Source organism: Hyperoodon ampullatus (genome assembly GCF_949752795.1).
Source record: "Hyperoodon ampullatus genome assembly, contig: scaffold_107, whole genome shotgun sequence".
Classification (NCBI taxonomy): Eukaryota; Metazoa; Chordata; class Mammalia; order Artiodactyla; family Ziphiidae; genus Hyperoodon; species Hyperoodon ampullatus.
In genome coordinates, this window is record NW_027640852.1 from 883,911 (window position 1) to 897,138 (window position 13,228).

The window sequence follows — 13,228 nt, forward strand, 5'->3', positions numbered from 1 at the left end:
GAGAGTGGGCATCCTTTTCCTGTTCCTGATCTTAGGGGAAATGCTTTCAGCTTTTCATCATTGAGTATGTTAGCTATGGGCTTGTCATATATGGCCTTTATTATGTTGAGGTATGTTCCCTCCATGCCCACTTTCTGGAGAGTTTTTACCATGAATGGATATTGAATTTTTTTCAAAAGCTTTTTCTGCATCTATTGAGATGATCATATGGTTTGTAGTCTTCAATTTGTTACTGTGATGATGAGAGACCTAAGACAGCTACAGAGGCTAAGTGACCTTTCCTCCCCTGAATGGGTAGGTATCCTTGTTCTGCCTTCTAATTGATTTAGTATCTGAGTAAAGAACTGCCAGGTGTCATTTAGTTCACAATACACTGCTGTGTCAATATAGAAATGAATTTGCCTAAATCATTTGGCTTTTCTAAATTATAGTAAATGAATATACTGAATGAATACTTCAACTTAAGGAAATGTTCTTTAAAATATATTAATGTAGGCACTTCAGTGGAGAATTGAAAGCAAAACAAATAACTCAGGTAAAGGGTTGAAATTAAGGTACACTCAGTTGTATCCAGTTTCCTTTTGTAAATCTCTCTTTTTCATTTGAGTGGACAGTCACTGGAGAATATCTGACTTGGGGCTAAGGAAAGCTAAGCCTTCTTGGCCACACTCTATTCTCTTATGTCGTTTAATAAAGACACCAGTTGGGTTGCTGAAAAAGTAGTGGGAAAAATCAATCCCTCACATCCAAAGGGCAGCTCTTGAAAATATGTGGATTCTTGTAGTCATTTTGCTCTTCTGGCCTCAGAAGTTCTAATCTTAACCTTAGTCCCTCCTGCAGAGAGACTTTTTAAACCAATTCCCACATAACTCATTATGTGACTGTTGAATAAGAGAAACCCAGCTCTTTTCTTGTGCTTTCAACCAGTTATCTTCTTCAAAAATTTGTTTGGATTGTTATACCTTAATCTTGCCTGGCAAGGGACTTATGGGAAGGTTCTTCTTGTTTGAAAGTTTGGTGCCAGTATTTGCAAAGAAAGAAGAAAGCAAAGAAGGAAATGTGTGTTTATCAAACATCCCAATAGTGAAGGTGTGTGAAAGCAACTTTTGAAAAAGTTAATCTGTCAGAATTTAGCTGTATTATTACATTCTATTTTATTCATTGAAAATAAATAATTATCAATGAATCCTTTCTAGATTTTCTAGTTTCCCAAAGTTCCCTGTATTCACATTCTAATGTGAAAAATGGTATTTTAAGTCACTGCTCTCCACCTTATATTATTTATAATCACTCCTCATGACCTCTTCCTTCAAAGAAACGTGGTCCTGAGAAGTGTCCTTTGTTTGTCTTTGTGGAATAAGTGATGGGGATGCATCCTGGAGACCTGTGAGATGTTTAAATTGTGGCCTAATGAAACTAGGATGGAGAGTTCTGGAAAGATCTGGAAAGATGGCTGGTAGAGTGTGGCCAGATGTGGGAGAAGAGACACGTACAGAGAGAGGGAGAGGAAATTTTCAGAGGGAGAAAATTAAACAAATAATTCAATAAGTTTCGTTGTGTGGTGTGGGATGCAAGCCTTTCTCTCCCCCTTTCCTTCACAATCTCTTTGTTAAAGACTGTGTTTTTCATTAGTTTTACTAAGCTAGGATTTGCCGTTTTGTTTGGACACTGAGAATGGACCCATGGAATCAGTTACATTTGGGTTATCTCTGACTATCTTTAATGAAGAACATAAATATTGGCCACACTATCTATGCACATGCTATCACCATGCCTTTTTTGTTCTCTGTTCATATATCTAAGTCCTCTTCTTTAAGGTCAATCTCAAATCTCATCTGAAATGTACATTTATTATTACATTCAACCCATAATGAACTGTCCCTTCTTTGTCCTCCTTATGCTCTGATTATCTATAAAAACTCATTTTGGAACTTAGAAACTGTCCAATATGATATATTAGTTATTTCATCAGCATCTGTTATATACTCAACACAGTTATAAGCTTTTGTGTGGCTAGGATCATACATTCTGTAATTTTTCTCACTACTTACACTTACTTTGATAAAAAGCACATTCATTCATCTAAACATCATTTATTGTTAATTAAATATCTCAACTCAGTAAATATTGTTTGAATGAATGCATGCATGAATGAGGGAGTATGCAATAGGTAGCCTAATGTACCACCCAATGTGAAAAAACCAAAAACATAAAGACAAAAGCAAGCCAAAAAGTGGACCCGGACTTTCTGTAAAATATCCTGCTTTTTGTTGGATGAGGCCATGAAAATCAAGATGCTCCTGAAAGGTCTTAAGAGCTGACCAAGAATAGTAAACAATTGAAATTCTCTCAGGCTTATTCAACCCTATCACTGGACACATTTATACCTCTCAGCAATGTTATTAAAAGAAGAGATTAATAAAGCTGTTATAGATGAGTTGATAAATCTCTAAATATTTAAATCTTCATTTCCTCCTAGGTTTCTCTATTTTGGGTTTCCAAAAGATTTCAATAAAACACAGGATAATTGAAAATTTAGACATTATCTTTCTTACCTTCATGTTTTTTGATGGTACACACATTTTTATTTTCTCCATAGTGCTGCCCGATTTCCACCAGTACAGTTCTTAAGTGAATTTTGCTCTGGATGGTGGGATATATAAGATACAAATGAATTGTTTGTATATGTTTTAGAATTCTTCAAAAGGGCCTGGCCATGGAAATGCATTGAATATTACTTAAATAAGTAAAGTAACTTCCTCAGAATTATTATTCTATTCTGGTTAGGATACTCTCTGCTCTGGTTTGTTAAAATTTCCCTCTAGAGTGGTTTTAATTTTGTTTCTGATAGGGTCCTAGGATTTATTGCCACACCCATCCTGCATCTGTTTTTCTTTGAATTACTCTCCCTGCAGTTTCTGATTCCTACAGGGCCTTACAGGTTAGTGACAACCTGGCCATCACAACTCTGGGAAGGACAGGCCTACTTTTCAGAGGTGTTGATGTTTTCTGTACCTGAAGGTTTTCAAGAAATATCAATCTTCCTCACCACCTCCCTTGGCCCTCTTAATGGACTAAGCAGTTCCTCATGAAATTTCTGTAGCATACCTGTACTAACTTCTCAATATTGTTCCATCCTGAGTCTAAATTCCTGGCCTCAAGGTAATGTTAGATTTCTAGCTCCAGCCCCTATTTACATAAGGCCTATACTAAGGAACGGAACCCATACACATCAGTCTGCTCTTATTTCTCTGTATTTAATTTCTCTGTTACTTTCTGAAACATGCAGGTGTTCCTTTCTTTCTTTTAACCTCAGCTATGTGCTTTTAACTTTTTCAAAATTGACCCAGAATTTACATGTGTCTCCAGTAAGAGTACATTAAATTGAGCTTAGTCTGCTCTTCTACTGGCATATTTGAGATCCAAATAATTTGCTACTTAAATGGATTCAGTTCCCTGTATTTTCAGGCAGCTAAAACTCACCATGTTCCAAATTTTCCCCTTTATTGTTAGTAATTTTCTTGGGAAACTGGATAACATTAGACGGAATAAAGTTAGAGGGTGGCCCAGGAATGCCTGAAATTTTGTTTGTCAGAGTGGCCAGGGAAAGTTAAGAAAAGAAGAAAACCAAATGAAAAACAGAATCACATTATTATGGCTGAGACAAGATTCCATGCAGAGCTCTCTGTAGAGCTGGTTTTGTTCATAATTTATGCCAGAGCTCTAGGTGGCGTTGACACCATCTCATGCCAAGCTCTCAGTTCTGGGCTAATGTCATCTCTGATCCACTCTATGGAGTGGAAACTTTGGAGGAATGGCCAATGTGTTCCACGGTGTAGTAAGAGGGAAATTGTGAACGTTACTTTCTAAATTGTGGAGGAACTAACCACTGTAAATGTGCCTTGAACAATGGTGTTTAATTTGACCAGTCAGATCAATGACTTTCCCCTTGAATGAAATGCTGCTACGTAGAAAAACAAAACTGGTGTAAGGAATAGATAGCTAGTGGGAAGCAGCCACATAGCACAGGGAGATCAGCTCTGTGCTTTGTGACCACCTAGAGGGGTGAGATAGGGAGGGTGGGAGGGAGGGAGATGCAAGAGGGAAGAGATATGGGGACATATGTATATGTATAACTGATTTACTTTGTTATAAAGTGGAAACTAACACACCATTGTAAAGTAATTATACTACAATAAAGATGTTAAAAAAAAACTAGTATAGGGAGATGGAGAGACTGGGATTCTTATTTTCCCAGCAATTAACTTTTCCTCGACCATGACCTTCCCTTTGAGTCTCCTAGACCTTGGGGATGATCGCAACCCCTTGGGTTGGGTGATGGCAACCCCATCTTCACTAGAAACTCTATAGTTAACTTTGATTTTTCCCACTCCGTCTATCCATCCCATGTATGCAGTCAGACATTTGATCTTGGACTTTTACTGACAAAATATCCTTGAAAATAACAATTTCTTTTCATTCCCTCTGCTACTGCTTTTGTCACTGCCTTAACTAGGGCTTTATCTTTAAGTTCTTTATATAAATATCTATATATAAATAAAATATACAAATAAATAAAATATAATATTAATTCTGATGATTTTAAAGTCTTTTCTTGATAAAGACATTTCCTGATAAATATACACAATATCTTATATAAATATTTTTGTATTATCTGTTCTTTTCTTAGAATTTTAGTCATATGATTCTATCTCTTGGTATGTCTAGAAATTTTTGATTGAATGCTGACTATTTTATTTGGCTTTTTTAAATTTTTCTCAGTGGAAATGGTGTTTTGCTTCAAAATATTTTACTCTACCTGGAAGTAGCAAATCTTCAACTTAGAATTTTTTAAATGCTTTCAAATATCAATACTATAGGTGTCACAAAATCTAGAAAAATGACATTTGAAAATTAACTACTGCCCGATGTGTCTCTATAAATCTTTTTCCCCACTCTTGTAGCTATATATTCTTTATCTGCCTCCTCATATGACAGTTCATGTGTTTTAGAAATAAAATTTTAAGAAATAAACTTTGTAGTTTATAGACATAGATTTCTTTTAACATGGTTGATTAGAGTTTGCTTTTAGTTATTAATAGTTTAGTGGCTAGAAAAGTTTTCTAGCCGCTAGAAAAGTTTATTTCAGCATCACACTTTATTATTGATAATGTCACTTTAATTTTCATTGTTAACTTTGAGAAAACCTCTATGGATTACTTCCTCATAAATATTTACTATTATAAATGCATTACTGATTTCAGTACTGCTATAGGTTTGTGCATTACAGGAATTCTGATAAAATACTCATTCACACCATTCCATTACCCACATGATTGATGGGGTATATTCCTTTATTTATTTATTTATTTATTTTTGACTGTGTTGTGTCTTCGTTGCTGTGCGCAGGCTTTCTCTAGTTGCAGCGACTGGGGGATACTCTTTGTTGCGGTGTGCAGGCTTCTTATTGTGGTGGCTTCTCTTGTTGCAGAGCACGGGCTCTAGGCACACAAGCTTCAGTAGTTGTGGCTCGCAGGCTCAGTACTTGTGGCTCACGGGCTCCAGAGCACAGGCTCCATAGTTGTGGCACACGGGTTTAGTTGCTCCGCGGCATGTGGGATCTTCCCGGACCAGGGCTCGAACCCGTGTCCCCTGCATTGGCAGGTGGCTTCCTAACCGCTGTGCCATCAGGGAAGCCCCTGGAGTATATTGTTGTTGTTGTTGTTGTTGTTGTTGTTGTTTTGCGGTATGCTGGCCTCTCACTGTTGTGGCCTCTCCCCGTTGCAGGGCACAGACTCCGGACATGCATCCTCAGTGGCCATGGCTCACGGGCCTAGCCGCTACGCAGCATTTGGGATCTTCCCAGACCGGGGCAAGAACCCGTGTCCCCTTCGTCGGCAGGCAGACTCTCAACCACTGCACCACCAGGGAAGCCCTGGAGTATATTCTTGACAGAAGGAAATTTCCATTTTGACTAAGCATTGAAGAAACCTGGATCTTTGACTTATCTTTCACATGCCTGATGATTGAAATAATTTTCCACAGAATAACTTCTGGTTTTATACTTTTCAGTTCTTTTTTTCTTCTTCAAATGCACATGCTTTGAGAGCTGTGAAGTGCAAGACATGGCTATATTGTAAGGTGGTTTTTGTCCTTATGCTTCTGTGTCTTGTGCTAGTTAAGTCAGTAGAGTAGTCAGTAAGAGTACTGGAAGTTATTCCTGTAATGGGATAGTATATAGTCAATTACATATGGTGGTGTCTGAAAATCACATAATAGCCTCACTTAAAACATCTCCTTAGCTAGATTTCCAAAAAGCCTGTGACCAATCCAATATGATCCAACATAGCAGAATATGATAGAAGGAAATTGACAAAGAAATAGACGCTGGTCTTACCTGATGGAAATTAAAATATCTCACTTTTGACAATTTTGCAAAAACCTATAATTACATGAACTAATTTCTAGGGTTCTCCGTAGGACCTAAACAGGAACCCATAGAGTTGTGGAACAACAATAGAAGCTACTGTGATGAGAAGCCCGGGCACCACAACAAAGAGTAGCCCCTGCTCGCTGCAACTAGAGAAAGCCTGCACGCAGCACTGAAGACCCAACGCAGCCAAAATAAGAATAAATAAATAAAAATAAATAAATTTATCTTTCAAAAACTAATACTCAGGTTTGAGGCATGAGAAATTTGATGAGGAGAAGTTAGCTAATGTTTTCAGAACTTTTAAAATATCAAACTCAGTCTCTAAGATTTTAGCATTATATACAGCATCGGTTACTTATTAGTGGTTTGGGAAGGCCAATTTAAAATTTTCTGATCTTACTGTATTGAAATTCATGGCCCTAATGTTTTCCACGTTGACTATATGAATGATGAAGAAAAGTCAATCATGGATTTCATTTCCAAGTGCACAGAAAACAATATTTTAAAAAGTGTTTGGCCTACTGACTTTTGATTTCTTCTAAGACAAATGGATAGGTAATTTTTATTCCCTGATTAGGAGAAAAATGGTGGAAGAGGGCAGGGTTAAGAATTAAGATTTCAAGAGCATGAGAGGTAGATGGCCTACCAGAGTTCCTAAGGTTCGGTGCCTGTAACTGTTGCCGCCGCTTAAGCCTGCCAAAGCAGTGGTACGGCTGCTGCGCTTGTGTTTGCTACCACTAGAAACATTCTTGCCAGTAGTGGCGGCAGCGGGACTCAATTACCCCCTTTTTTCACTCTCTCCAGAAGCTCCAGATGGCGTCTTCCGTGGGCAACGTGGCCGACAGCACAGAACCAACGAAACGTATGCTTTCCTTCCAAGGGTTAGCTGAGTTGGCACATCGAGAATATCAGGCAGGAGATTTTGAGGCGGCTGAGAGACACTGCATGCAGCTCTGGAGACAAGAGCCAGGCAATACTGGTGTACTTTTATTACTTTCATCTATACACTTCCAGTGTCGAAGGCTGGACAGATCTGCCCGCTTTAGTACTCTGGCAATTAAACAGAACCCTCTTCTGGCAGAAGCCTATTCGAATTTGGGGAATGTGTACAAGGAAAGAGGGCAGTTGCAGGAAGCAACTGAGCATTACCGGCATGCATTGCGTCTCAAACCAGATTTCATCGATGGTTCTATTAACCTGGCAGCCGCTTTGGTAGCAGCAGGCGACATGGAAGGGGCAGCACAAGCTTACGTCTCTGCTCTTCAGTACAATCCTGATTTGTACTGTGTTCGCAGTGACCTGGGGAACCTGCTCAAAGCCCTGGGTGGCTTAGAAGAAGCCAAGGCATATTATTTGAAAGCAATTGAGACGCAACCGAACTTTGCAGTAGCTTGGAGTAATCTTGGCTGTGTTTTCAATGCACAAGGGGAGATTTGGCTTGCAATTCATCACTTTGAAAAGGCTGTCACCCTTGACCCCAATTTCCTGGATGCTTATATCAATTTAGGAAATGTCTTCAATGAGGCACGGATTTTTGACAGAGCTGTGGCAGCTTACCTTCGTGCCCTAAGCTTGAGTCCAAATCATGCAGTGGTACATGGCAACCTGGCTTGTGTATACTATGAGCAAGGCCTGATGGATCTGGCAATAGACGCCTACAGGCGAGCTATTGAACTGCAACCACATTTCCCTGATGCTTACTGCAACCTAGGCAACGCTCTCAAAGAGAAGGGCAGTGTTGCTGAAGCAGAAGATTGTTATCATACAGCTCTCCGGCTGTGTTCCACCCATGCAGACTCTCTGAATAACCTAGCCAACATCAAAGGAGAACAGGGAAACAGTGAAGAGGCAGTTCGCTTGTATCGTAAAGCATTAGAGCTCTGCCCAGACTGTGCTGATGCCCATTCAAATTTAGCAAGTGTATTGAAGCAGCAGGGAAAACTGCACGAAGCTCTGATGCATTACAAGGAGGCTATTCGAATCAGTCCTACCTTTGCTGAGGCCTACTGTAATATGGGAAACACTCTATGGGAGATGCAGGATGTTCAGGGAGCCTTGCAGTGTTATACTCGTGCCGTTCAGATCAGCCCTGCATTTGCGGATGCCCACAGCAATCTGGCTTCCATTCACCAGGATGCAGGGAATATTCCAGAAGCAATTGCTTCTTATCGCACTGTTCTGAAGCTTCAACCTGATTTTCCTGACGCTTACTGTAATTTGGCTCATTGCCTGCAGGTTGTCTGTGATTGGACAGACTATGAGGAGCGAATGAAGAAGTTGGCCAGCATTGTGGCTGACCAGTTGGAGAAGAATAGGTTGCCTTCTGTGCAGCCTCATCATAGTATGCTCTATCCTCTTTCTCATGGCTTGAGGAAGGCTATTGCTGAGAGGCATGGGAACCTCTGCTTGGCTAATATAAGTGTCCTTCATAAACCACCGTATGAACATCCAAAAGACTTGAAGCTCAGTGATGGTCGACTGCTTGTAGGATACGTGAGTTCTGACTTTGGGGATCATCCTACTTCTCATCTTATGCAGTCTATTCCAGGCATGCACAATCCTGATAAATTTGAGATATTCTGTTATGCCCTGAGCCCACATGATGGCACAAACTTCCGAGCGAAGGTGATGGCAGAAGCCAATCATTTCATTGATCTTTCTCAGATTCCATGCAATGGGAAAGCAGCTGATCGCATCCATCAAGATGGTATACACATCCTTGTAAACATGAATGGTTATACCAGGGGTGCTCGAAATGAACTCTTTGCTCTCAGGCCAGCTCCTATTCAGGCAATGTGGCTGGGGTACCCTGGGACTAGTGGCATGCTTTTCATGGATTATATCATCACTGATCAGGAAACTTCACCTGCTGAAGTTGCTGAGCAGTATTCTGAGAAACTGGCTTATATGCCCCATACTTTCTTTATTGGTGATCATGCTAATATGTTCCCTCACCTGAAGAAAAAAGCCGTCATCGATTTTAAGTCCAATGGGCACATTTATGACAATCGGATTGTGCTGAATGGCATCGACCTCCAAGCATTTCTTGATAGTCTATCAGATGTGCAAATAGTCAAGATGAAATGTCCTGATGGAGAAGACAACGCAGACAGCAGGAATACAGCTCTTAATATGCCTGTCATTCCTATGAATACTGTTGCAGAAGCAGTTATTGAAATGATTAACAGAGGACAAATTCAGATTCCAATTAATGGATTTAGTATTAGCAATGGACTGGCAACTACCCTGATCAACAATAAGGCTGCCACTGGAGAGGAGGTTCCCCGTACCATTATTGTAACCACACGTTCTCAGTACGGGTTACCGGAAGATGCCATTGTGTACTGTAACTTTAATCAGTTATACAAAATTGACCCATCTACTTTGCAGATGTGGGCCAATATTCTGAAGCGTGTTCCCAATAGTGTACTGTGGCTGTTGCATTTTCCAGCAGCAGGAGAAGCTAATATTCAACAGTACACACAAAATATGGGCCTTCCCCCGAACCGTATCATTTTTTCCCCTGTTGCTCCTAAAGAGGAACATGTTCGGAGAGGCCAGCTGGCTGATGTCTGCTTGGACACTCCACTCTGTAATGGACACACCACAGGGATGGACGTCCTTTGGGCAGGGACCCCCATGGTGACTATGCCAGGAGAGACTCTTGCTTCCCGAGTTGCAGCTTCCCAGCTCACTTGTTTAGGCTGTCTTGAGCTGATTGCTAAAAATAGACAAGAATATGAAGAGATAGCTGTGAAACTGGGAACTTATCTCGAATACCTGAAGAAAATTCGTGGCAAAGTCTGGAAGCAGAGAACATCTAGCCTTCTGTTCAACACCAAACAATACACGATGGAACTAGAGCGGCTCTATCTACAGATGTGGGAGCATTATGCAGCTGGCAACCAACCCGATCACATGATTAAGCCTGTTGAAGTCACTGAGTCGGCCTAAATCATGACTGTGTGCCCAGGAGAATTACCCCTGTAGCTGAGCCTCAACCTTCTGAGGGAAAGGGAACTACTTTTTCAATATCATGTTGCAGATGGGTGACAGACAGTGATAAGAAATAGCACAGCCAGACTTGCTTCCTGCATGATCACGATAGGGAGAGACACAAGAGATGGGAAACTGCTGTTCCACAAGGAATCTCCATCGAATTTTGCAGCAGCCAGGTGTCTGGAAGGTCTGGAAGGTAAGTCTGGAAGGTCTGATCTCCCTTGGCCTTCCAGGGGATGGATGGTTAGTGTGGAAGGGAGATGGAGATTGCCCAGCCGTTTTGTGATTCTCATGGATTGATTGAGTCTTCTGAATTAATTTTTTTCTTTATATTTTGGGTATTGGAGCTTTTAAAAATGTTTGGTTTCAGGTATTTTTATTCATGTGAAGTGTATATGATTCTCTTGAGATAAGGTTTTAAGCTAAAATATTCCTTGTTTTAGTTTCTGAACTCTACAGATAAATGGGGACTTTGCTGCTGTAGTCTTTTTATAGGTTTTATAAACCACTTGAGCCTGTATCAGTCACTTTAGTGTCTGACATAACTTTTGGAACGCTCAGTGCTTTCTTGGTTTGTAGATGATGGCTTCAGTTCTTTTTCTGCTCCGTTTCCTTCTTCCCTTCCCCCCACTGTAAAAATTCTCCTGTCACTTGGCTAACACAAAACCAAGTCTGATTCAAAACCTCCCAGAGTGTTTCTCTTAAACACATCATCTGGTGCCAAATGAAGATTCTTAGGACTGCTTATTAATTATGAAGGGCACAGTTGTGGTACTGTCACTGATGATAATAATAATGGATTTTTGGCCTAGAGTTTTGACCTATTTCACCAGTGTTTTACCGTTGACTGCCCCTCTATGCTGCTTCCAAAAGTGATAGTGTGATAAGATTTTTACTTTCATTTTTAAAGTTTGTTTTTTTTTAGGTGAGTCCTGTTCTTCCTTTTTCTTTCAGCAGAAATGAAATCCCAGGTAAGTATAAGTATTCAAATATTTGATCAGTAAGTCACAGTTATCTCCAGTACATTAAATAAGTTTCATCAAAAAACATGTTATAGGGCTTCCCAGGTGGCGCAGAGGTTGAGAGTCCGCCTGCCGATGCGGGGGACACGGGTTCGTGCCCTGGTCCGGGAAGATCCCACATGCCGCGGAGCGGCTGGGCCCGTGAGCCATGCCCGCTGAGCCTCCAGGTCTGGAGCCTGTGCTCCTCAAAGGGAGAGGCCACAACAGTGAGAGGCCTGTGTACCGCAAAAAAACAAAACAAAACAAAACAAAAACATGTTAAAGGTAAAAAGCTCTGAAGGACCAGCTATGTATATGATAATTATGTTTCAGGTCTTCTAGGGTATTATATATAATAACTTGTCTTCTGGTCGTAGTCTTGAAGTCTTTATGGCTTCAACCTCAGTAGTAGTGAACTGCACTGCTACTTGGTTTGGAGTACAAATTAGACTTTAGCCCTCCTGGAGGTTGAGTTTTTGGTATTGAAAACCATAGGAATGAAATTATTGTATTTCAACAAAGGATCGAGGGCTTGAGGCTTAAACAAGCCAACATATGTGTGGGAAGCAGTCAGCCTTGAGAGCAGGCTACGGACATGCCAAGCATGCCGCCGCTGTTCGAAGGGACTGTCCCTACTTGTTCCCCTCCTTGTTCCATTCCACGGGAGATAAATCACCAGGGCCCAGAAATCAGAAAGTATGTAAAATGAGACAAGCAAAGCTGTCTCCCCCCTGCACATGCAGGTTATTTTGGATGACTCTGGGTTTATGTGTTTTCTCCCAGGGAAGTTAACCTTGAGCAGAGACAGTCATTAGATAATGTAAACCACCGTCTGGCAACCTTCCCTTTTCTAGTCTATATAATCTGCAACTGTAGCATACTAAAACTTGCCTTGCAACCATCAGTTGTCTTGGTCCTTCTGACCCCATTCGTCGGTGCTCCTTCAGTTCCTTACCCCGTCCCATCTGACCCTGGGCGGTGAAATCCTCTTTCTGAGGCTGGTCCGCGGCAAGTGGCGCCCGAACAGGGACCTGAAGCGTGAAGGCAATTAAAAGAAAAAGAAAGTGCAGGTAAGAGAACCCTTATGCAAAATATGTGTGGACACGAGTAAAAGTGAAACTAATAGAGGCATAAGGCAACAGTCAGAAGTAAAATAAGATGGGACAAAAGGGCTCAAAGGAGCGTGAATTATTTGCTCCGGTTTTACTTTCGATGCTAAAAGCTCGGGGTAATAAAGTTTCTACCTCACAGTTGACTGAATTTTTGCAGCATATCCATGATGTATCTCCCTGGTTTCCTGATGGCGGCTCTGTGACATAGAAATCTGGCAGAAAGTTGGAGGAGATTTAAAAAATTATTATGAGTCTTGAGGGCCTACTCATACTGCCGTTGTTACATTTAGTTTGTGGAATCTGATAAAAATATGTTTAGGTTCTTCTCATGATAGTGTTGATTTGAATGTAAAGTCAGAAAAACATAAGCCTCTGACAGAAGAAAAGACTATATTATCAGCTACTGTGTCGCCACTTCCTAAACCGAAAGAGCTAATTAATTTAAATATTTCAGATGAAGAGGAACATGTTGACTTAACAGATGAGGCTTTTAAACATAAAAGAGAGAAATATCCTGAGGATGATTTTCTAATGGCTATGATAGATAAGTCAGTGAAAAAGCTGCAAGTTAGTAAGGACTGTCTTCCTCAAAAATCTACATCTGTAAAAATGCTCAGTCTCTTGCAACGTGCTGTACAAGCAGCAATAAAACGAGGAGAAGATCCTATTTTCTGTTGTCCTGT

The 13,228-nt window shown here is 40.6% G+C and overlaps 1 protein-coding gene across 1 annotated transcript; it reads left to right on the forward strand.

Moving 5' to 3' along the window:
- Positions 1–4,278: 4,278 nt before the first annotated feature.
- LOC307070022 (UDP-N-acetylglucosamine--peptide N-acetylglucosaminyltransferase 110 kDa subunit-like) lies at positions 4,279–10,387 on the forward strand (the record flags this gene model as incomplete). Its single annotated transcript, XM_079728639.1, has 3 exons — positions 4,279–4,335; positions 7,238–9,223; positions 9,395–10,387. The coding sequence occupies 3 exons, from the start codon at positions 4,279–4,281 to the stop codon at positions 10,385–10,387; spliced, it is 3,036 nt and encodes a 1,011-aa protein (XP_079584765.1).
- Positions 10,388–13,228: the final 2,841 nt, after the last annotated feature.